Below are 24,789 nucleotides of genomic sequence, written 5' to 3' on the forward strand. Positions count from 1 at the left end.
CTGTTGTCTGTAACTTCCTATCAAAAAATAATAGTGTGTGTGTGTGTGTGTGTGTGTGTGTGTGTGTGTGTACGTAGTGATAAACATGGCAAGAGCATTAATAATTTGTGGATTTGGATGAGGGCTACATGGGAGTTCATTGTCTTATAAGTTTTCAGGAAGTTTGAAAAGTTTTCAAAATAAAAAGTAAAACTGTATTTTTAATATCTGAGAGAAGGACATGACAGAGGGAGGCTTTTCTTGGCAAATATGTCCTGAGTGCCCCCTAGGAACCAGGGCTGGGTAGAGGGCATGGAACTTCTGAGATTTGCTGGCTGAAGAGTCCTCAGGCTCCGGCCAGAGCCCACCGTGTAGGAGATACTCTACGCCAGGTCACTGACCTTGGCGAGGAAGGAGAGACCATGCAGTTATGCTCAAGAATGGGTTACTCGAAGCGACAGCACTCTGGGGAGACTCAATATGTGTTTGCTGAGCCAGTGAGAAAAGAGAAGTGACTGTTGTTGACCACGGCCAATGGAAGCCAGATCAGGACCAGTATAGAACTTCCTGACTCTCCGCATAATTAAACACCAGAAAAACAACAAGGAACACTGGAAAACATCCACCCCAGTCTCGTTGCAAAAATAGGGCCCATCTGTCCTGGAGGGCTTAGTGTGGCGCGGGCCTGGAGGCAGGGGCCTGGCCAGGATGACCTCTGGAGGCCCCTCCCAGCTCTAGGATTCCATGATTCTGTGACATGGCCAGCAGTCTGGAGTGGCGGCATGAAGGTATCCCCCGTGGAGAGCAACAGGAGGGCTAAGTCATCTACCCCCTAAAGGCAGAGTGAGCGTGGGAGAGGGCCCTGATGGCAGATGGGGCCCAGCCAGCCAGGAAGGGAAGGGTGGGGCACTGTGGGGGTCAGCCCTCAGTCACCTCCTGCATTTCCGGAGGAGGAGACAGGGTGGGGTTGGACCTGGAAGGAAAGAGTCAAGGGTCTGTACATTCCACTCGGTTCAGACCCAAAGGACAAGGGCAGCTGAGGGCCGTGGGCTGGAAGAGGAGCCGACAGCTGTTTTCTGGGTGGGACAGGCTCAAATACTGCTCTGTTCTCACTGCGCAGAAGTGGAAAATGAGCTCAAGCTGGCAGTACTGGGGGAGAGAAATCAGGCCTTCCCTCTGGTTGGGGGTAGGGGAGTATTGGGGAACCAGGGGACGGTGGGAACAAGGGGTGGGGAAGGACTCCACTACCCTTGGCTGGGACAGGAGATGGGGTTAAATGGCCTGAGCGTCTTCTTGGCCTGGGCAGGCCTTAGTCTCAGTGAAGCGCCCACGTTCAGACCGCAAGGAGTAGGAATCCCAATGCCCCCTCCTCTTGTGGAGTGGATGAAGAGACCCCAGATATCAAGATCAGATATCCTGGACGGCCGTGACCTTAAAAGGGCAGTCCCATTGGTAGACTTGTTGTACTACCTCTGCCCCTCTCAGTTGGGATTCCTAAAGTCAGGATCAACTTAACTATGGGGTTTAGCAAGCACCCTTGTCCATCTGGTTCTCCCCATTAGGGCCCCCATCCAGCAGGCAGAGCAGGTGTGGGGAGAACTCTTCCTTAAGAGACTGCGAGGGGGGCCAAAGTGACCCCGGCATAGCATTGTCTTTCAGAGATCATCAGACACACCCAAGATACTACCTCGGCCCCCACCACTTACAAGCTTGGAATCTGAGGCAAGTCACGTAATCTCTCTGAGACTGAGTTTCCCCATCTGTCAACCGGGAATAGAATAATGCCCGCCTCCTTGATTCATAGCAACAATTATACGCAAGACACAACCAAGGGGCCAGGCAAGGAGAGAGTACATATAGTATTACATCACTTCCCGGATACAATTTTTTAGTATCAGGTGCATTGTGTTGTTGATGATTAGCTATTTAATATTACCCGGAAAGAAGGTCTCTCTCTCAGGGCTTGGAATTTCCCCATTAGAGATTCAGTCCTTGGCTTTTGTGGTCTTCTGGAGTCCTTGCTTAAAAGGCAAATGGGAATTTCAGAATATGGGCGAGAGCTAAAGGAACAAGGAGACTGCCTCACTTTTCCCTAACGGTCCTCTGGCCTCGGTTGTTCTCGGGGTCTTGCCTTCATCCCCATCTCTTGCTTTCCGAAGAATAAGATGTCTGTTTTCCAGTTTGAAAATCCCTGGGCCGAGGAGGAGGAGGAGGAGTGGGAGAAGGGTGATGTTGGGGAGGCAGAGGGAACACATGCGGAGAAAGTGTGCAGGGAAGGGGGGCATGGAGCCAAGCAGAGCTGACCCAGCTGTCTTCCCCAGGCCCAGGTAGCCAGCCTCCAGGTGAGCTCACAGCAGGTCAGTGCCACGAAGCTCATCTGCCCAGCAGGGATGATGTCTGGACGTCTGGTGGGTCGGTCCAACACTTCCAGCTACTTGAACCATGCCAACAATGTGTCCTTAGCCCAGACTCCGGGCTGGCCCCACGGCCCCAACGTGACCCGGGCCAAAAGTCTCAAGTGCCCCCGCACCCCAAGTGGCTCGGAGTTCAGTAGCTGCAGGAGCCCCTCCAAGAAGTCCAACAGCCCCAGGTCCCCCAGACTCCCAGTGAGGAAAATCTGCATGGGCCGCCCCTACAACTCCAAGTGTGTAGAGACCAACCACCTCGCAAACCACCCCAAGGCGTCCAGGAGGCCCACTTGTCACAGCAGCCCCCACTGCCTGCTCTGTACGGATGGTCCCTTGGGCCGCTGTAGCCCCACCTTCCTGGACCAGCTCATCAAAGGCATCAACTACCTTGACAGATCCACCAATGCCTTCTATACCAACTGCCCCAAATCATCCCTGAGCCTGCCAAGGCTTGCCGCCAACTACCTGGAACGCACCGCCAACTCCATCCACCTGGACCACCCAGACCACTCGTTTCCCCACAGTTACTCCAACCCCAGCACCAGCATGGCTGCCTTTGACAACTCCGCCAACACGTGCATGGTCCCGTCCACCAGGGGTGTCAACACCGTGCAATGTGTGGATGAGTCTGCCAATGCCAGTTACTCACGCCAGCTTCAAAGCCGGAGACTCATGCCTGAGCTGCTGCAGAGGCCAGGGATGAAGCTGCCTGAGCTCCCCTTGTTTGGCAATGGGATCTTTTCCTTAGGCCGTCTGCCCAAGTTCTGGGAGGCAATCCGCTTGGGCTGGAGAGCCCCCGAGCCCATCTCCAAACCCTGTAGCTGGTGGTAACATCGACCAGGAAATGGGTACGTGTCCATCAGGCTGCAGTTGTAGAAAATAAATTGTCTGTGGCAAAATACTCCTTCCAAGGTTCTGTTGAGGGGGTGGGTGGGGGACAGCCATTTAGATTGGGGGTTATAAACTCAATGACCTATAGGGCCAGGAAGGTGGAAGTTAACAGGTGAACTGCGCTAGGTGGAGAGGAAATACTTGGTCTAAACCCAGCTCTCCAACGGGTTGTTTCTTTTTCAAAGGAAGCCAGGAATCTCATTTTTATATGCGAACAACAAACTCAAAAATGTCATAGTGCTCTGTGGGCCGAAGAAAAATACTTGCAGGTGGAATGTGAGGCCCACAGGCCTCAGTTTAGAATCCCTGGTTTATATATTGAATGGGTCACTGGGGAGTTTCCCCATGGGAAGAAATAGACTAGCTATCCATTCCCAATTCCTATTCCTCCTCTTGTGGTTTCAGGATCATCACTGATGTTGATTTCAGTACTGCCCAGTGTGAGCAGAAATGATGATGATGATGATGATGATGATAGTAAGAGCAGAAATTCCTAGAGCACTAACTATGTGGCAGGCACTGTTCTAGGTACTTTATATATATTCTTTTAAGGATGTGGTTTTAGCGACCAAGGCTTAAGATGGATGTAGAGGAAAAATTTTAGGATGGCGAGTGGGAGAGGCAACCAGGGATGGTTGCCACTGGAGGGCCTGCCCTTCCTGGGAAATCTCGGAAGAGTGGTTCTGTCCAGGCCAGAGGAGGGCTGGAGGGTCAGAATGAGGAGGTTCTGAGTTTCTCACTGCAAATGTCTGAGAAAATGTTCCCTGGGCCACCAAGGGGGGCTCCAAACCTTCAGAGACTGAACTGATGTGTGCTGAGAAGCCAGGCTCTACAAGGCACCCAGCTCTCCACCATCCTGCTGCTCGAGGGACTTTGGAGACTGGGATCCCAGCCTGGTTCTATCACCAGCCTATTGTGGGACCTTGGGTACATCACTTTCTCTCCCCAGGCCTGTTTCCCCTTCAGTAAGTGAGTAGGGTAGTTTTGATGGGTTCAAGGGGCCCAGACTCTGATATTTCTGAGTCTGTCCTCCTAGACCCAAGCCAGGCTTGGGCTGAGAATCAAGAGTGCCCCCCACTCCCACAACCCCTTGACTCTCCAGAACTCAGGCCTTCTGAGTCCTGAGCCAGCTTCACATTTCAGGCCTCAGGGCCATTTCTGTGTGGCTCTGAACTTCAGGCCCAGGCCCTTCTTGCCAGAGCTTTCCTGTCTCCTTGGAAATAGGAGGGCCAATGGCAGGTCAGAGTGTGGAATGGGGCTCACCTTGAAATAATGCAGAACCTGCGGTTCCACAAGATTCCATGACTCTTGGAGGGAGTGGCCTGCTCTAGCCCAGCTCTGTGGCCAAACAGAGAAAGTGGCAAGCCTGAATATCCCTATCATGAGGTGGAAGATATCCCTATCTCAGGAGAGGAGGAAGGAAGGGGGTATGGGACCCTTAGTTTGCTGAATTCACCCCCACTTCTGACATGCCCACTTCTATTTCATCTCTGGAGAACAAGAGATATCCTCCCTGGGTCCAAAGCTCAGCATGTAGCACATTCCTTTCCTTGTCTCTTGCATCCCTTCCCTCCCGAGGGAGAAGACTTTGGCCTTTGTCTGGTGGGTCCTCAGTTCTCCAGTGACCCATTCCCCATGTGAACATTTGTAGAAATACAGCTTATTAGAATCCACTTTGGCCCGACTCAAGGGAGGGTGTCCTGATTCTCAAATCCTCTGTCTGGCCACTCAAAGCCATCCCCTTCCTGCTCTAGGTCCATATTTGCATAAGATTTGACCCTGACTCTCCTGGAGATGCCCACCTCCAAAAGAGTTTAATTTCCCCTAACTGGAGTGTAAGATCCTTGTCTAGGGCACTGCTCTTAAGGTCTCCAGTGTCTGGCCCAATTCTGGCTCACAATAGGGGCTCAGTTACTAATACTGATGACGGGGCCATGTGCCCAGTAGGTGCTCAGCAATGGTAACTTCTATTGTCTAGAGGATAGTTAGAGTGTCTTGCACACGATGGATGTTTAATAACAATTCATGATGGTGGCCAACATTTATTAAGCTCTTAACTATACACCAGGCATTAAGTGCTTTCTACATAGTAACTCATTTAATCCCCACATTAATCCTTCAAGGAAGATATTATTGTCCCTATTGTATAGATGAGAAAGCTGAGGCACAAAGAGGTCAGGCATAAATGTTGAGGATAAAGATGATTACAGTGCATCCAACACAGTGGCTCTTCTAAAACTGGATGGCAGGGTCATTCTAGAGTATTACGTGCACAGTAGTTGCTCAGTAATTAACGTCATGATTGTAACATCCTTGTAAGTAGTAGGTGCTCTGCAAATATACACAGTGGAGGGTAAATATCATTACAGAGCCCCATACATAGTCGGTGCTCAGATGAAGTTTGACCATCGGTGGGGTGTTAGATTGTACGTGCAAGGGACAGGAGCTCTGTGTTTGGCCCCCAAAATTGCTCTTTTGCTTAGTATTTATTTACTTGGATACTCACGGCTCACAAATCCCTTTCAACAATCACTCAGCCCAAGTCCCGAGAAAGTAAGGCTCTTAGCTTAGCTTAGCTTAGAGAAGGCTCTCTGTTCCATGTGGCCACGCAGAGGCCACAGGAAGTCCTCCATGTCCACTGTTCAAGTCATGCATCTGCAAGGTCTGTGTAAACAGGAAGCAGCATGCTGGTGACAGAACAATGCCACGGCCCTAGTGTGCTGTCCGGCTTGTATACAGAAGAAGCGAGGTGTCCCCACAGCTGGGGGTGGCCGGGGAAAGTCCTTCACGCCTGCACGGGTACCTCATCCTTTCTTGAGCTCCCACACTATGTTCCAGGCATGCCACCAAGGCCTGAAATATAGGCTTTCAGCCCTCTCTGCTCCCTGTGAGGCTAAGTTTTAGTACCCCATTTTGCAGAGGGGGAAACTGAGGCTCAGAAAGAAAAAGTGACATGCCCAAGCTCCTCCAGTGGGCACGTAGCAGAGCTGGGATTCTAACCCAGGGCTCTGACCCTCAGCCAATGCTTTTTCTATCCAGATTGCTTTTTCTCTTAGTATTTATTGAATGGACTCCAAGAGAAAGAGGGGTAAATCTTGGTATCCAAAATACACGGTAAATTAGACAAAGCAAGGGTGGTGTTTAACTCCAGAGGTTTGGGCTGCCCCTCAACACCAGTGTTCTGAACAGGGTAGTGTTAACCTGGCATCTGCTCTCTCTGCGAAACCGGAAACAAAGGGAGAAATTTCCTCAAAGGTCACCTGTGGTCTCCATTGCCCAATCCACTGGTCCCTGCATCGTTGGGTCACTTTGGGGATAGGGGCGTGACATTAGAATTATTTTTGTATGTTTAAAAAAAAATCTGACATAACCCTTTCCAAACAGATCATCTGATACCACCATTCTATGATTCCAGAAAATACATGCGTATTGCCAAGGTGCATGTTGGAGCAACACACCGCCCCACTCTCAACTCTCACTCCCCCACCACCTTTCCCCATCTCTGAACCTTATGAACCTTGCCCTCCACCCCCTAACCCTCCCCACCCCCTGCTCATTCCCCAGGCCCGCCTTACCCCTCACTGTCTTTTCTGTCTGCCCCTGACCGGTTCTGCGGCCTCTCCATAGGAAGCCGAAAACTAGAAGGAGGGGATCCCCTCTTCCTCCCAAAACTGCATCCACATTGCCCTTTTTTAAGGTGAAATCTCAGTTAGAAACAAAGAGCCTCAGACGTGTGCTGTGCCTGAGTTGGTACCACCATTTTTGGCAAACTTAGCAGCCTCCTGGGCCCCTCCCAACAGGGCAGGAATTTATGGTGAACAATTGAACAAAGCCGGGAACTCAAGGGAGAAGGCACAGGACATTCCAAAAGGATTTCTCTCAAGCTCCCAAAGACAACATGTGGGGATGCTGCAGAAACCTCATAACCTAGCAAAGAAAAGCATGAAAGGGATGGAAAATCTGCCCGGTAGGAAGGGCCTTTTGGGCTGGAGGAAGGAACAAGGGGCCGCGGGTCAGGAGGCCAGGGTGGGAGGCCTGCCTCTGTGCCACTTATGACCCTCCACCTTTCTGGCCTCAGATCTGTGGTCCTTAAAAACTGAGGGAACCACAGAAGAAAACACACGGATGCCTACATAACTGTTCACAGCAATGCTTTATTCGTCACCACGACCTGGAAACAGCCCAAATACCCAACAACAGGACAGGGTTGATGAACGCTGGTGTGTTGAGGAGCCACAATACAGAATAATTATTAGAACTATGGTGAACAAAGTCAATCTGAATGCAAGGGAGCTGGCGCACAATTTGCTAACAGTTACCATCCGCAATCGAGAGTGTGTAGCCAGTATCTAAGTCTGTGCGCTGCTTCTAATAATGGAGCCCGTATGGCAAGAAAAAAGTTGTCAGCTGAGCGAAACGGAGTGCTTATCCATACAGATGATTTACACCCTAAGCAAGTTTCTTATCGCATCTGGGACTGCTAATAAACAGTTTGGGGACTGGCCCAGAGCCACAGAGCCATTTGTAAGTAGCCTGGTCTTTCCTGACACATAGAACCATGTTTCTGGAAAGAATGTTAGGCAGGAGAAGCAAGCCATGAACTGGTGCCCATGACAGTGATCCCGTGAGGTAAAATGCACGTGTGTACAGTAACAAAGGAAGGGAAATGAACGTTTATGGAGCACCAGCTATGGGCCCTGCACAAAAGTCTTTTTCTATAGCTGAAAACAAGAGTGCGTGGGCAGGAATGTGAGGGGGGTGTATGGGGGCCATAAGAATTCCAGCCTGGCTGGAGGAGGGGAGCATGAGTGACAAATTCAAATTATAGAGACCATTTATGGTCAGCTCAGGAGCGAGCTCGGCGGCAGTATTTGCAAAGTGTGTTATGAGAAACACCAGTCTTATGAGATGTTAAAAGATTTTTTTCATAAAAACAAATGGGCTCCTTTCTCAAGTATCTCGAGGAATGCTGGATAATAGAGTTGGGTGGGTGACTTTACTGGAGGCCTGCTCAGGAACTTTCCTGTGTTGGTGTCCCTTGAGATGGCCAAAGTGTAAGAAAGAGCACAGAGTTCCCAAACTCCTTGAGCAGGGAACCCCTTTTTGAAGGAGCATCCCAGAGGGCAGGTGGTCCATGAGGCACACAGTGGGAACCCTGCCCCGGGCCTGGGCCCCAGGGTGGGAGCTCAGCAAGAAAGTGATTGATAAAGACCGGGGGTGGTGGGGAGATATCTGGAGGGGGCAGAGGGACCAAATCCAAGGCTATTTTCAGACAAGTCACACTTCTGCTTGGGCAGAGTGGAGAACCCAGGCGGAGGCAGACTTGGATGTGGTCGAGAACGTGGGTTCTAGAGTCAGACGGTCGTGGATATGAATCGTGGCTCTACCTCCTACTGACTGCGTGTGATCTAAGGCAAGCCACATCATGCTCTGGAGCCTCAATTTCCTTGTCTTGAAAAGGGCAGTAACAAAATACTCTCACTTGCCAACTCCCCAGAACTGTGATATCAAAGGAGATTCAGTGTTCATCCAACAGCAAGGGGAATTTATCTGCCCCAAGTACAAACCAGAAAGGGGACATTTAACATCTTATGCCATGCTTCAACCATCTTGTTCTTTCCTTCAAGTGAAGTTATTCAAATGTCAGCGCCCTGCCAGGCACTGTGACCTTCACAGAGGATGTAATTGGGAACAAGACAGAAGCCAGATCATCACGCTCCCTGCCTTTATTATGTCTCCTAATATATTTTTAAAAAAGATTTTGTTTACTTATTTGAGAGAGAGAGTGAGCACAAGGGGAGGGGCTGAGGGAGAGGGAAAGCAGTCTCCGGGTGGAGCAAGGAGCCCGATGTGGGGCTCAATCCCAGGACCCTGGGATCACGACCTGAGCCAAAGGCAGATGCTTCACCGACTGAGCCACCCAGGCGCCCCATATGCCTCATAATATTAAATGATCTTCCAAATTATTGCAATTGTAAAAACGTTGAGAGAGAAGCTTGGGGGAGGCAGGTTGTGGGAAAGTACAGCAGGAGACATGACCGAGCCTGGGAGCGCAGGGAAGCCTCCTGTGGTAGCATGATCTAGCTAAATGCTAGAAGATAGTAGGATGAAGGGGGCTGGGTATTGGGTGGGTAAAGCACTCGAGGAGAAGGAAAAGGATGCGTAGAGACCAGGTTGGGGGAGGGATGTGGCTCGAGAAATGGGCAGGACTAGATCTTGCCAGACCTGGAGGGCCCTCTCCCTCTCCATAGGAACTTTCACTGCTTGCTTAGGCCTGTGTTCTCCTCTTCTTCATATCACCTCCAAGTTTCCTCTCTTCCATCTCCACCCCCTTTCAGTACCAATTTTCCTGTTCCACATTCTCACCCAAGGACATATCCTTACCCTGCCAGCATCTGTTTGCCCACACAGGCATTGGCATCTTTGTACAAAGTAGGTGTTTATTTCATAATTGAATGAAATTAATTAATTCCATAATTTCATAATGAAATTAATTTCATAATTGAATGAAAGTCCACAGTGAGCCCATACGGTGCCTTTGCTTAAATGAGCAAAAGGTCCCCCCTCGGGGCAGATAGTCCCAAAGCCGGGCCCACTTGGCGGTGCATACTTTTGTTCAGTGAACAACCTACCCAACCATTCACTGCAGCTCTGAAGGAAGGAAGGAAGGAAGGAAGGAAGGAAGGAAGGAAGGAAGGTGAAACAAGTGAGAAGCTCTGAGGCAGAGAAAAGATTTGGAGTGGAAGTGGAAGCCAGGAAAAGCTGAGTCCTGTCAATTTTTGAGTGGCAAACAAGAGGACCCACACACTCTGGCCACTGATTCCAGAAGGCACCCAACTCCTGTTTCGTAGAAGCCAGATTGTTTCGCTGCTCTTACCTATCCAAACTCTTGTTGTCTCTCCTTATCTAAGGCAACTTGTGCAAGACTTGAATTGTTTCTCTCCAAGGGGATGACGAGCACCCTGAGCTATGAGTACATACAGTGCGATTACAGGCGCCTCCAAGACTCAGCAAAGCCCAAAAGCCCTGCCTCTGCTTCTCTTCGAAGCCATATGAGGAGATAGCCAGATCCTAGACAAAGCAACTTGAGAACATTTACTAAAGATATCAAGGACTGCAAAAGAAAACAGAGCTGGCCAAATCCCTTAGTGGGAAGGAAAGGATGCAGAATAAATAGGTGGATGACCAATCCTCAGGGTGGGTGGAGCTACTCTGGAAGACTTTCTGGACAGGCCATATTTTTCTGCCCTCTGTGTCAGCCCAGCTCCTTCCAGTCTCCAGTCAACTTTACCATCTCTCTCCCCAACCTCTTTTAGTAAGCAAGACTTATAGCTTGGGTTTAGTCTTGACCAGACATCTACAAAGGGCTGCTTGTTCCCCTTTTCCCTTTGCTCATGAGCAAATCATCCAAGAAGCCAAAGCTCTGGGACTTAAAGGGCCCGAGGTGGGGAAAAGACACCGAGGCAGCTCACAAAATGTGATTTGTTACGGATGCTGACCCTCCACAGACAGGCAAGGCCTTGGAAAAATCCTGCCACCGAGGCTGGCCACCTTCCAACTCTGAAGTCAGTGGAGTTTTGTAGCCTTCTTCATCAGAGAGGGAGTTTCCCCAGCGCCAGGCTGCGCTCACCCACCAGACTGGAGGTCCAATGGGGTGAAGGCTGCATCTTGCCTTCAGATTAGGAGCAACACACTGGGTGCAGAAGCTGCTCCTCCAACAGACTAGAGCCCCTGAGGGCACAAGTGTCCCTCTCTTCAGATTGGGAGCTCACCCAGAGACAGCAGTAGGAGAAATGGTACCCTTTATTGAGTGCTTCCTATGTGCCTGAAACTGTTCTTTAAAAAAAAAAACAAAACATATTAATTCATCTTAGTCCTCAACAACACTGTGAGAGAGGTCTTAGTATTATTCTCCTTTTCCTATTTTCTAGACGATGAGACTGAGGCATCGAAAGGTTGACTAATTTGTTCAAGGTTGCACAGCGAGGTGGTAGAGGCAGGATTCTCCATCGGACTGAGAACAACGTGAGGATAGGGACTGCCCCTTGCCTCCCACCAGATTAGGGGTTCACTCAGGGCCAAGATCAGATGTCCCTCTTCTGTCTACCCGTATCTCCCTGTTTGGAGCAGTAACAGCCCTTACTCAGTGTTATGCCTGGCATCTGGGTTGGAGCCAGGGAGTTGCCCCTTACAGCTCTGAGCTCGTCCCCCAGAAATATGCCCCACAGGGTGAAGAACCCAATCTTTTGGGGATGGAGCATCTCTCCGGGATGCAGGTCAGGATGCCAGCAGTCTCTCAATTCCTCCCTGTGCCTGGGAGGCCACAGAGTGCCCGGGAGCCTGCAGGCCCCTATCACAGGGAACATGCCTTCCGGAGCCCGGCCTGGTGCCGCCCAATTAACTGGGCATTTCCCTCTGTCCACAGCTCACCTCACTCCTGGCCTCAAACCCAGCCCTGAGTCTCTGGAACCTAGCAACTCTCACAAGAAACAATGGAAACTTCAGGTTTTTTTCTCCTCCCTCTATCATTACTCAAAAGGTTTTCCTCTAAGCTACATGCACACACGCACACACACGCCAGTTTTCTCTCCACCCATCAGCCTGGGTTGCCCTGGAAATTTTCAGGCAGAACGGAGACCCGAGCGCAGGCGGAGAGGCCCAGTGGCATGGCCAAGTGTGCGGTTTGTGGGTCTGTGTCAGAGGTGGATCATCAGGGACTGGGATTTCCCACCCAAGCATCTGTGACTGGGGCTTTGGTGGGGTCTGTGTCTGGGCCTGCGTGTGCGAGCTGTGTGTCTCTGGCACCCGGGCTGTGATTTATGTCCATCCAAGTTGGTTTGTGAGTGGTTTACGGGGAAAATGGTGCGTGTGAGGGCCAGTTCAGTTCACTCTCGAGTGCGCACTGTAAGGCGCTGCGGTTAGTGCGGGAGAAAATGTAAAAAAGACAGGCCAGCATGTGCGGGAACAAACGTCCCCCTGTGTGTGAAAGGGAAGCGCCTGTGTGGAATTTGTGTGTGAAAACACGTCCTGACGCTTCGGGTCTGGGGATTCATACTTGTGATTCTGTGTAAAAATGCGAATAGGAAAGTGAGCAGCTCAGTGTGTGAAAGTCGTGCCAGCTGTGTCACCTGCAGGGTGACACTTTGGAAGACTGATCAAGTGTGTGCCTGAGTGGGTGAAGTCTGTTGGTGTGTGCCTGTTGGGGGTGAGGGCGCAAGTGTGAAAGGTCGTGGGGAGACCAGCGTGGCGTGAGTGTGAGCGTCCCAGGTGCGCGTGTGCAGTCCTTGTGTGTGAGAGCGTGGGGAGCTCTCGCGGCCCGAGTGAGAAAGGGGGTGTGAGCAAGTGTGGGTCCGTGCCGGGGTCGCATGGACGGAGAGGGGCTTGTACCGGGGTCGCGTGTGCGGGGAGGGGCGGCGGGGGCCCGCGCGCAGGGCTCCGGCCCCGTCCCATCCCACACTCCAGGCCGGGTTTGGCGGGGAGCCGGGCTGGGCCGCGGCCCGCGCCGAGGGGGTTGGGGGGACCCAGACAAAGGCCCAGTTGGCTGCGCTGCCGGCTCGGGCTCGGGCTTGCGGCGCCGGCGGTCCGGGGGCGGCCCGAGGGGCGGGGCCTGCCGCCGCGGGGCGGTCCGGGGGCGGGGCCCGGCGCCCGGGGGCGGAGCGGACGGCCGCGAGGGCGGAGCGGGGCGGAGCGGGGCGGGGAGGGGCGGGCGGCCGGAGGGGTGGGGGCGGCGGGAGCGGGCCGCGCCGTCCCGAGGACTCCGCAGGCTGGCGAGCGGGCGACTGCGGGCAGGCGCCGAGCGAGAGAGCGAGCGGAGCCGGCCGGGCCATGGGACAGCGGGCGGCGGGCGCGCTGCTGCTGGCGCTGCTGCTGCACGGGCGGCTGCTAGCGGTGAGTGTGCGGGGCGGCGGGGGGGGTGGTGGTGGCGGGGGGGGGTGGTGGCGGGGGACGCCCCGGGCCCCGCTCGCCGGGCCAGCCAACTTGGCTGGGACTCTGGCCCGGGACGGGGGCGCCCGCCAGGGACCCCAGGCCGGCACGAGCGGGCGCCACCCTCCACCGTGGGGCTGTCTGGGGGGGCGCCCAGGGAACCCTGCGTGGGGCCGGAGGCGGGGCCGGCCCTCGTGAGAGCCCGTGGGTCGCCCGGCCACGTTGCTGAGTCTCCAGTCGCGCTAGGCACGGCCCGGCCTGCCATTCCTGGGGACCAGGCGGAGAAACTTCGAGCAGGGCGGGAACTTGGCCGGGCAAGGGCACCCCTTTCTGTGCCAACTTGGAAAGGAGGAATTCACTGGTGATGGGGAGCCTATCAATCCTCACTGGAACTTTACCAGGCCGTCCGGCCCCTTGGGGAGCTAGTAACCAGGCAGGCACAAGTAAAAATCCATTCCGGACACAACTGAGGTTTGTGTGGAACACCCACGGGCTCCGGGGTCCTACAGTCTAGGACTTGAATCCATCCCTGCTCCTCACTGAGTAGCTATGTGACCTCGGGCAAGCCCAAAGGGAACTCAAAATGCATGGTCTCAAAGTATAGAGCTGGAAGCTGGTTGGCAGGACTGCATGGAAGGCGCGAGGAAGTACCTGGTACCGGACCTAGGTCTGTTTCCTAGCTCTCCTCTTCCGGGGTCCTCAGGTGCAGGGGGAGCCTGCCACTACAGCCCACTTCCCTGCTCTGAGCTTGGATGGGCCCATGCGGAGAAAAAGAATGCTTGACCAGGGAGAGGCTCTGAGGACCTGAGTGAACTTGAGAAGGGCGGGGCAGGGTCAGTGGGCAGGCAGCTGGTGGCAGATGTGGGTGGGGGCACATCTGAGGAGCTGGGTCTGCCCTGGTGAACCACAGAGCCCACCCCCACCGTCTTTGAGGTGGTCCTAGGCGGTCCCTGTCCCTACCCCCGCCCTCCACCCCCTTCTCAGAGCCAAGAGAGGAACTTTTCTCTAAGCCAGTGTTTACCCAGTGACTGAATCCCTGTTCTCGCCTGGCCGGCTGTGTCTCACCTCTGCCCTCTTGAGTCACTCCTGAACCCCCACCCCAGACCTGACCCCTCAGCTCTCTTTCCTGGCCCACCTAGAACCTCTCCTCCCCCACTCCCCATCTGCATAGGTTCCTTAATCCCCTCTCTCAGCCTCTCACCCCAGCAAGTCCAGCAGGGCCCATCCAGTTGCTTCTCAGTCTTGATCCAAACTTGATCTTTACTTTTCCAAAAAGTAGGCACCAACGTAGCACATGGGATGTCTTCCTTTTCTGAAACTCCCCCAGCTCTGCCCCCTGCTGAGGAGCTCCTGGATGCTGGGTCCTACTGTGGCCAGAGTGAGGAGAAGGGTGGAGTTATTTGCTGTGTACAGGAGGAATGTCCACAGAAATTCCAGACTGCAGCCAATCATTTCACTCACTTGTTCATTCAAAATATCTTCATTGAGCAGCATTCCATGACAGTCAGTGGGAGTTCTGGGGTTCCTTCATTCGGCAGATATTGCTAAGCACCTACTGTGTACCAGTGCATCTGGCACTGTGCTAGGGGCTGGGGTTTATAAGTGAGCAAGAACAGTTCCTGTCTTTGCTTTCCCAGAACTGAGATGTGTAAACAGGCAGTTCCAATCCTGTAGGATTATAGAGTCTCCTCAGCAACCACATCGAGGTCTTCGGTGTGTCCCACCCCAGGCTGATGGTGGAGAGCTAGAAAGAGCTTGGACCCAAGAAGTCTGAATCCCAGCTCTGTCATTTTCGAGCCTGATCTGGGGCCATTTCTTCTTCCTGGGCCTCAGTTTCCACATCTGTAAAATGGGGTAATAAGAAGTTTATTGTACGTTTTCAGTGACATCAGGTTCCTAGCCCAGTGCCCCAGCAAGCCTTGGGCTCCTGCTCACCCGCTGCCCTTTATCTTTTCTGCCCTTTGGTTCACATCCACAAGCCAATAGAGGACAGAAGAGGAAGGTAGGGTGGTCCTTAGGAAGCTCAAGACCTCACTGGGGGCAGGAGACAGAGAAGCAGTGGTCTGTGATTAAGTGTGGGAGTAATTTCAGTTCAGAGGAGGTGGCGAGGCTTGCTGGGGGTGGGGGCCAGGCCTGGGTGACTCAGTGCCTGCCTTGGCCTGCTGATCCCTTTTCTTCCTGCTGGGGCCTTAGCCCTTCCTTTCTTGGGGCCAGCCCTGCCAGGAGACAGGAATCTTGAGGGGGCTGCCACGATTACGGTGTTTTTCAGGGCTGAGGAGGGAAGTCGCTGAGATACCTGTTTCCTGCCTTGGCTGGGTTTTCTCACTAGGGAGGCTGTGGGCGGATGGGAAATGGAGAAGCTGGAGGAGCCTCCCCTTTCCTCAGGGGCAGCGCGCCCTCAGCCCTCCCCTGGACATAACTGGCTGCCCTGCCCACCCCCATGGCCCCCAGTCCCCAGCCCTTCTTACTCCAGACCCGCTTGGGGGGGGGTGTGTGTGCTTGTGAGTGTGCCTTGGGGACTTCTGGAGGGAGGGCCACAGGCCATAGAGGGAGGTGGAGGCTGGAAGGGGCAGAGGTGGACCCCCTCCCCATACACTAGGCCCAGCTTCCTATGTCTGGGGAGTAGCGGCCCCCACCTGGCTTGGCCCAGGCCTGTTCTCCGGCTGAGCACAGGCATGTTGGGATCTGTGGGTCTGAGGCGCAGCTGGGGAGAGGAGTGGAAGGAAGGTGGCAGAAGGTGACTGGGTTTAGGGCTTGGAGTGGTAGGGAGGGAGGTCCTGGGGTACCAGGCCAGATGATGACAAAATAATGTGGACGGTTCACATTTATTGAGTGCCACTGTTTGCCAGGCACAAAGTTTCTCAACAAATTCTCACATGTCATTCCCCTGCTCAGATCCTCCCTTGCATTCCCCCTGTTGCTCACAATCAGACTCAAGCCCCTGACCTAATATGGCCCACAAGGCCCTTTGGGATCCGGCCTCCCCCGCTCCCTCTCAAATCTCTCCTCTTGCCATCTTTCCCCTTGCTCACTTCAGCTACATGGGTCTTTGTTTCTTGAAGATGCCAAACACACTCCCACCCCAGGGCCTTTGCATCTTCTGTTCCTTCTACCTAGAACGTTTGTCCCTCAAATATCTATGTGAACCTCTGCCTCCCTTCTTTTAAGTCCCTGACTACTCTGCCCAACATTCTCTGTCCCCTTAGACTGCTTTATTTTTTCCTTCTTACTATCTGATAAGTATTCGTTTATTTATTTATCTCTCCCCTAACCCCCCCCCCCGAATTTAAGCTCCACAAGAGCAGGACCTTGTGTGTTTTTGTTCGCTGCTGCTGTATCTTTAGCATCTGGCAGGTAGTAAGTGCTCAGTCAACATTATCTGTTGAATGCATTAAGCCGTAGCTCCTGATATGGTCCCCATTCTCTAAGCAGAGGACATCCTGGGGATGCCTGTCCTGGCGGGAGCCTCGAAAGACCTAACTCCAGGGCAGCCATTTGTAGGATCACCTGTTTATTTGTAGGTTTGTTAATTTCCTCATCAAATATTCCCTGAGATCCTGTAGATGGTTGAATTAATCCCAGGGCTTTCAGTGGGGAGTAAGGGGGAAGAAAGGCTAGCCGCTGTGCTTAGAGCCCTCACTAGGTTCCCCTGGTTTTCCCCTGGGGGCTCAAGGTTTAGGGTGAGTCTGCAGAGGCTTCAAGGCTGCTTGGCCTTGTGGGGAGACTCCTAGGAGGGGGAGTAGGAGGGGCCGCCCAAGATGTGGAGAGACAGAGAGCCATGATTCAGAGGCTACTTGGAGGCCAGACCTGTAGGTTCTGGACCCTTCACAACTTGGGACGTGTGGGAAGGGCTCTCAGGTCTGGCCTGTGGCCCCCCTCCCCAATCCATCCCAGCTGTGAGGGATCAGGCTAGGGAAAGAATGGGTGAACTTGACTCCATCCCCCAGCAGCCTCCCAAAGATGTGACGAACACAGTGCCCGCTCCTCCCAGGGCCCACCCTGGCCTTGCCCCCATCTCCCTTCTTCCAGGAAGGGGGAGGTTGGGCTGAGGATCCTAGCCCTGCTGGAATGTTGCCCCCACCCAGGCCTTGGCCCCTTTGGCCCTGCTGCCCCCTCCTGCTCCCGGGGCCCAGCCGGGGCCTGCCAGCTGCCCCAGTGCCCAGAGCTGGCTGACTGAAACCTAGAAGAATGTGTGGAACTCACTTCGTGGGGAGCCGCCAGCCTCACTGCTGGCCTTGGGTTGGGTCCGTGTCAATAGTGGCCTTGGGAGGGAGGGGCTTGTGGCTGTTGGGGGTGGCTGGGCTAGGAGCACCATCACCAAAGCCCCAAAGCCCTGGGAACAAGGTGGCTCTTTGAGGCCTGGGAATGTGGGGCCTTCAAGTGTCAGCTGCCCCCAGAACCCCCCCTCCCCTGTTTTCCCTATGCCCACCTGCGCCAGGGTTGCAGGGACCTTAGAGCATCCCTATGGCATCCCTGAGGTGTCCTTAGGACAGCTCCTGGCTACCTACCAGAGTCCTTTCCCTGAGGCACAGAGGAGGGCACCCTGTTTCTCTGTTGCTCTGGATTTTTAGAGGGGGGCATCTGGTGCACAAAGGCCCACAGTGTGTGGTGAATGAATGAATGGACCAGTGATGGATGTGATTAAATATTCCACAAACTGGAGTGTTAGGTGCGTGTTAGACGTAAAATTCATTCAACAGGTATTTATTGAATATCTTCTAAGTGCCTGACCTTGTTCTAGGTGCTGAGGTCATGGCAGGGAACAAGTCAGGCTCCCTCCCCTCACATCACTTGCATTAGAGCTAGTGCGGGAGGACGGTATGTCGGTATGTCGGGAGGACGGTACGTCAGAGAGCCGTAAGTGCTCACGAGGAGAGATGAAGCGGGCAGGAGAGTGGGGACAATGATGAGGTGGGATGGGGCAGTCAGGAAAAGCCTCTGAGGAGATGATACTTGAACGGAAGCATCTGAAGAAGTGAGGGTGTGAGCCCTACAGATGCCTAGGGGGGGACAGGGCACTCCAAGCAGAGGGAACCAGCTAGTGCAAGGGCCCGGGGTGTCCGGCATATCCGCGGAAAACAAGGAGGCCCGTGTGTTTGGAGCAGGGTGAGTGAGGGGGGAGCATGGTCCAAGTGCTGCGCCTTGGCCATGGGAAGGTCTTTGGATTTGCTTCTGAGTGAGATAAGAGGTCACTATAGTTGCTGTGCAGAGAAGAGGATGTGGAAGGTCAAGGGCAAAAGCAAGCAAGCTGAGAGATCCCGGCCCGAGACAAGGGGAACTCATACCAGGGCGAGGGAGGTGGGAAGAAGCGGTTGATTCCTGAAGATATTTTGAAGTTAGGACTGACGGAATTTGCGGATGGGTCGATCGGGTATGGGGTGGGACAGAAAGAGAGGAGTCAGGGAAGTCTCCACGGTTTGTGACATGAGCATCCGGAAGGGTGGAGCAGACGCTAATTAAGTTGGAAAAATTCCGGGAGGTGTTGGAGGGGGAGGCCTAGGGATGGGGGCAGCATTGGACCAAGCCGGGGCCTCTACACTGGCCTGTGAAGTGGGTGCGGGGGGGGGGGGGGTCTTGCCAAATGTGCATCCTAAGGAGCTGCAGGCACTGGCCCCTGAGGACCCCACAGCCTGAGCTCATGCTTAGGTGTTTATGTGTTATTTAGAACGTACTGTCTTCCCCCTAGTGTAGCAGGGAAGCTCCACGAGGACATGGACTCAGAATTTTGTTCATTGCAGTTTGCCTGGTGCTAGGCAACAGTAGGTGAACATTTATCAAGTGAATATATTAATGGTGTTGGAGAAGCCAGCAGGCCAAGAAGGCCCGGGCTCCTTGCTGAGGATTGAGAAGGGGCTGCTTTGGTCCCAGCCACTGCTCTCTGCGGAGACCTGGAGAATGTGGCATAAGCCGGGGCGCCCACACTGCTGTCTTCCACTTGTCTGTTTCCTCACTGGACTCAGAGCCCTTTCTCGGGCACCGTGATCAAGGGAAAGTGTGAGCTCAAAGGGCCCTGCCTTCACGTCTTAGCGCGGCCCCAACTGGCCATGTGACCTTGGGCAAGTTGCTCTGTGTCTCTGAGCCTCAGTTATAAATAGGGATCATGATGCCCATTTCCCCGGTGGACTATGAGACCCTGCAGGTGCACCTCGTTCAGTGTGTGAAATGTAATAGGTGTTTGAAAAGTGGTGGCTGTTCTGTGAGAACTGTTCCTGCTGAGGACAAGGCCAGAGTGATAAATTTGACTAAGGGTCCCGAGGGCCCAGCACCGCACGCCTTCTCCTGATCAAAACTGCTGCAAACCACTGCCCCGGGCCCCGCGCTGGGCTTGTGGAGTGAATGACCGTGCAGAAGAAAGCCGTCGCTTCTCTCGCGCGCAGTCCAAGTGCGCTGGTTGTAACTGCATCCGATCTGTCACTGCCCCCTGCCCCCACTGCGCCCACAGCTGCAGGACAGAGTCCACCCTTCCACTCTGATTGCTCCTTCCTGGTGGGGGAGCAGGAGGGGGGCACACCCCAGGGTGTGGCCTGGGAAAGGCTGAAGCCTGTGGACGCGCTGTCCCCTTCCCAGATGTGTGCAGTTGGTGGGCTCTGAGCAACAAGAGGCGTGGCCAAGTAGCTCCCACGGGGGCAGAAAGGATGTTCCCGCATCTTAATGGATATGGCGCGGGGGCTTCCTGGGACCCCATCCCAGCCCCGTCGTCCTTCAGGCCCGCACTGGAGGAGATAAGACCTTGTCCAGGGAGGTCCCGAGGGAGCCTATAGCAGGTCAGTTGCCAGGGTTGGTGGGGCTGCACAGCTCTTTACTCTGACCCCTGTGGGCTCACAGAGAAGCAGCGGGGCGAAGGGAAAGAGACACACGAGTGCCTGGTGACCCGTCTCTCCACCCTGTGCCTTGGGCTTGGGCTGCTGGGTAGAGACCTGCCCCTTCCCCCACGAGGGTGTGTCGTGTCCAGGTGTTTGCTTTTTTCGCATCTGGCCTCTCTTTCCCCATCTTTCCCCCAGTCCCGGTCTGTGGGGAGGGGGAGGTGGCCTGGGGCTTGGCAGGGGGAGGACTTCAGAGGTGGCCTTGGGTGACCTCACAGATGGTCTCCTGGCATGGGGCTGGGAATTCCCAGCTGCCTCTGGCCCCTTCCCAACCCACTGCCGGGTCCCTGACCCCACCTCTCCCTTCCCTGCCTTCCCCTACTCACCCCCAAGGAGCCGGCTCTGGCCCCCACCTCCTGCTGCTGCTGGCCTCCCCTCCTCACCCCAGCTGACTCATCCCCTCTCCTTGTTTGGCGGTTTCCAGTTTTCAAATAGTTGGGAACTGGGATCATGCCTCTTCTTGGATGCCTCGCTGGGCTGGATGGATTGAAATACTGGCTTCATAAATCCTGGCCACAGTGGCCTCTGTCACTTCACAGACTCTTCCCCCTCTCCTGCTGTTTGCCTTCCTGTGACCCTTGGGCCAGAAGAACAGAGACCTCGGAGTTTCCTGAGGACAGACTAGTGTCTTCTCTGCCCTGGGACCTCCAGGGTCTCCTCCCCAGTGACCTCAGTCACCTAGACCGTCAGCCAATGCTCAGCGAGCACGCACACCTTCTCTCTTTTTTTTTTTAAAGATTTTATTTATTTATTTGACAGAGAGAGACGCAGCGAGAGAGGGAACATAAGCAGGGGGAGTGGGAGAGGGAGAAGCAGGCTTCCTGTGGAGCAGGGAGCCCGATGCGGGGCTCAGTCCTAGGACCCTGGGACCATGACCTGAGCCGAAGACAGACGCTTAACGACTGAGCCACCCAGGCACCCCACGCCTTCTCTTGATTAAAAACCACCACCCTACCTGGAGCCAAACCCCACACGGGGCTCTCTCCCAGCAAGCATTATTGCATATAATCCTCCCAGAAATCTCAAGGTTGGCATTATTATCTCCATTTTGCAGAGGGGGAAACTGAGGCACAGCAGGGGCATGGCTGGCCCAATTCATCCCTCTTATATGTGGCACAGCTGGGAGTGGGGCCCACGTTGTCTGCCTCCAAAGCTGTCATCCCTCCCTCTGTGGATCCAGCCTGTTGGGTGTAGAGAGAGGGCAGCCAGGGAGGGCTGGCATGGTCGGGACAGGCTACACAGAGGAGGCAGACTGGGCTGGCCTCGGCAGAGGGTACAGGAAAAAGCTGCACATCTGCCGTTTGGGCTTATCTCGTTCCTACTTCGCAGGCTTGGATGCCTTTTGCCCCTTGGCCTCCAACCCAACTTAGTGATGACATTCCCCCCGGTGGATGGATTTGGCTTTCCCTGGGACTGAGACCCTTGGGAACCTGGATCCTTCTCAGTCAGGTCCCAAGCTCCCTGTGGGACCTGCAGGTTTTGCCATTTGGAGTTAGTGAATTTTTGCCTAACGGGGCCTGCCTGGAGCCGGCCGTGTACCCACCTCCATCACGGGGACCTGGGTGAAATACGAGGCACAGAACCATGTGGCCCAGCTGGAAGGTGTAATCTACATTTAAGTCCCAAACTGTGTCATTTGAGCATCCCTCTGCAGTGGAAGAGTCAGGAATTTTCCCATTCATTCATGCATTGCCTGAGGACCTACTGTCTGCTAGCCATCGAGCTAGGTGTTTTATCAGCATTGTCAACTCTCCTGTGTAGTTGGGAGTATACCCCCATTTCCCATGAGAAGCAGCTCAGTGGAGAGCCGTGACTTGCCCAAGATCACAGAGCCAGGTGCAGAGGAAGGTAGGAGCTGAATCCACATCTGTCAGTCCTCCTGGGAGAAATGAGAGGCAGGGTCTCTCCTCTCAGGACCCTCTGGGTCCTGGATCCATGAACCATAAGCACCCAGTGCGACTCAAAGTGCAGACAGGAGAAGATTGTCAGGGACGGAAAAGATCGATTTGGCATGAGGTACCCGGAAGACTTTGTGGAGGCAGCGAACCCTAAAGAGCGTAGAGGATTCGGCTGGTGGAGGAGGAAGGCATCCGGGGCAGGGGGCCAGAAGTCATCGGTCCCCATTGTCCCTAGATTCACATTGTTGTCAAGTGTGTGGGCAGGAAGGCCCAGGCCTGCTGCTGGAGTCATTAACACGGGGAAAAGAATGGGAGGAAGCCACCAAGATAGCTGAGGTGACATCCATCCCGGTCCCCCACCCTTTACCTGGCCAGACCAGGAGGCAGGAGGTCAAGGCCCAGGCTGCCACTCAGTTGCCAGCCAACTGCTGACCCTCCCTCCTGGGCCTTGATTTTTCTACCCACAAAATGGACTCCTTTCTTTCTCTCTGGTCCCCTGCCGACCCAGAGGAACGGAATGTTGAGTTCTTGGCGAAAACTCCTGGCTTCCTCTCAGGGGCTGGTGCTACACCATTCTTCAGAGCCTACCGTGTGACCAATCCCACGTCTTCCTTCACTGATGCTACCAGCCCACAGGTGCCAGGCCCTGAACGAGGCAACCAGATGGAGGGGCTGCCTGCTCCCTTACACCTAACCTGCCCTTGCCTGCACGCCTGGGATCCCCCCGCAGTGGTCTGCCCACATGGGTCTCCCTCTGTGCCCCTCGGGGACCTGCAGCTGAGCGAACAGCTGGGGTGCTGTCAATGTGTAGTGAATGAGCATTAGATTCCGGGTCACGAGATTCCTGTACTCCCCCTGGCCCTGCCTGTGTGATCCAGGACAAGTCGTCTGACTTCTCTGAGCTTCATTTCCCCCAGAGGCAAGATGGGGCCATTCATTCATTCAGCAAACATTTATGGAGTGCCAGCCCTAGACCGGGGCCCTGTGTTAGGAATAAACCAGCGCGGGGGAGGGGGGGTTGATGGAGCTTTATAGTCTCAGGGGGAGGCCAGCTGGGTGGTGGACTAGTCAATACAAGGTGTGGGGACAGGGGGAGAGGTTTTCTGGGCCACTCGCGGCCTCCGTGAGAAAATCTGGAGTCTTTGTGACTTCGTCTAAGCCCCCATTTGTTAATAGTTACTTCACAGTCTATTCTCGTCATGGAAGGAGGGGACCTGGGGGCACGGCCCCCCTGGGCTAGGGCAGGAGAGAAGACCCACAGGGCTGGAGAAGGGAGCAGGCCAGTTTCGTTGGGAGTCTCAGATGAGCTCGTGGGTGTGGAAAATCACGGGGGCTATTTATGCTGAGCCTGATTATTTTAATTTAGAAGAAATGGAAGCTGCACGCAGAGTTCAGGTTTGGGGCTCTGTGACGTTGAGTTGAACAAAGAGGGTGGGCCCGAAGCTCCTGTTTTCCACCTTCGCCCTCTTTCCTCTCTCCCCACTCCTCTGGGGGAGGGGGTAGAGACCAGCCCTGGCCTGGCTTTGATTTCGGGAAGTGGAGGAAAGGGTTAAGTCAGCCTGGGTTTCCACCTTGTGGGGGGGGGGGAGGTGGGGAGCCAGGAAGGGAAGGCTGGGGCAGGAATGTGTGATAAGATCAAAGCTTTCAGCCTGCCCGGGCCTCACCTTGGTTTCACCTGAGCAACTGAAGGGAATTCTCTTCTCTGGGAGCAGGATGGAGAACTCCTGGGGGAGGGGGTTGCAGGTCCCACCCTCCTCCCTTGGGCACTCCAAAAGAGGTCCCACCCCCCCATCTTCCAGAAGGCTCAGCTCTTGCCCTGACAGATGCTGGAAGCCCCAGGGACCACCTTTACTTGGTACATCCAGATTGGGGGGAGGGGTGCCCTCCTTACCACCCCCACCCCGACAGCTCTCTCACCCCTGGGGCTTCTGGCCAGGACTCAGGGGGCTCATTCGGTGGCCTCTTAGCCCCCCGTCCGTTAATTCTGCTCCATTGAACTCTGCAGGTTGTACTTTGGGATAGTGTCATGGGCAGGAGGCACAGCCGTGAATTTTGTCCTAATTCCATCACTTACTGCTCTGTGATGCTGGGCTGGTGGCTTAACCTCTCTGAACCTCATCTGTCAGCTGGGAATGGTAATACCTTCTTGGTGGGATTTGGGGGAAGATTAGAGATCATATCGATCTGCAGCCAGAGGAGACAGTCGACAAATAACAGGAGCCATTATTTTGTGATTTTCTTTTCCCCCCTCTGAGGATTGCCTCTGGTACTTGGTCCTAGGTAAACCTGGAAGCTCCGTTTTGTTCTGCACCCTCCTCCCCCTGCCCTTTGAGAAGGCCCCAAGCCCCAGGGTCCATTCTTCTGTCCAGCTCTTCGCTTACGGGGTCTTCGCAGTGTTGAGAGGGGAGCAGGGCAGGACAGGTTGTGAGGGAATAGAGAGCTTGGGCTCTTGTAAATGCCCCCAAGGCACCAGCCTGGCCACCTGCCCTAGTGATACCTTGAGCTTTCGTGGCCAGCCCGAGTAAACCAGGTGGTCCAGGCCACCCCCTGGAGTACCAGGCTGCTCAGCACCCCAGCCACCGCCGGGACTCCTGCCTCAGCTCTCTGCCTTCGCTCTGCCACAGTTAATGATTATTCTGGGCAGCAGGGGCAGGGAGGCCCGCCCTCGAAGCTCCTTAACCACTGGTTGCACCCAAGGTATGTTAGCAAGCGGCATGGGTGTTCCCTGCTTTAATGTGGCAGTCCAGTTCTGAAGCACATGGCAGGGGGTGGGGAGCAGGTGGGAGGGTCTTGGAGTCATAGATTGACAGGCCAGCCTGTGGCCCT

General features: G+C 54.4%; 2 protein-coding genes across 2 annotated transcripts in view; both read left to right on the top strand.

Moving 5' to 3' along the window:
• The first annotated feature begins 2,372 nt into the window (after positions 1-2,372).
• On the top strand, positions 2,373-3,218 carry LOC114199035 (uncharacterized). Its single transcript, XM_028090770.2, has one exon. It carries the CDS (start codon positions 2,373-2,375, stop codon positions 3,216-3,218), a length of 846 nt encoding a protein of 281 aa, XP_027946571.1.
• A 9,885-nt stretch (positions 3,219-13,103) lies between these two features.
• HSPG2 (heparan sulfate proteoglycan 2) overlaps positions 13,104-24,789 on the top strand; it is a 97,587-nt gene continuing 85,901 nt past the window's right edge. Inside the window, exon 1 of the mRNA XM_088022859.1 lies at positions 13,104-13,166. Within this exon, the coding sequence (XP_087878985.1) occupies positions 13,104-13,166 (63 nt within the window). The remainder of the gene's footprint in view (positions 13,167-24,789) is intronic.

This window comes from Eumetopias jubatus, unplaced genomic scaffold, assembly GCF_037043125.1.
Source record: "Eumetopias jubatus isolate StellerSeaLion01/CBP00866 unplaced genomic scaffold, mEumJub1_p1.0 scaffold_4, whole genome shotgun sequence".
Lineage (NCBI taxonomy): Eukaryota > Metazoa > Chordata > Mammalia > Carnivora > Otariidae > Eumetopias > Eumetopias jubatus.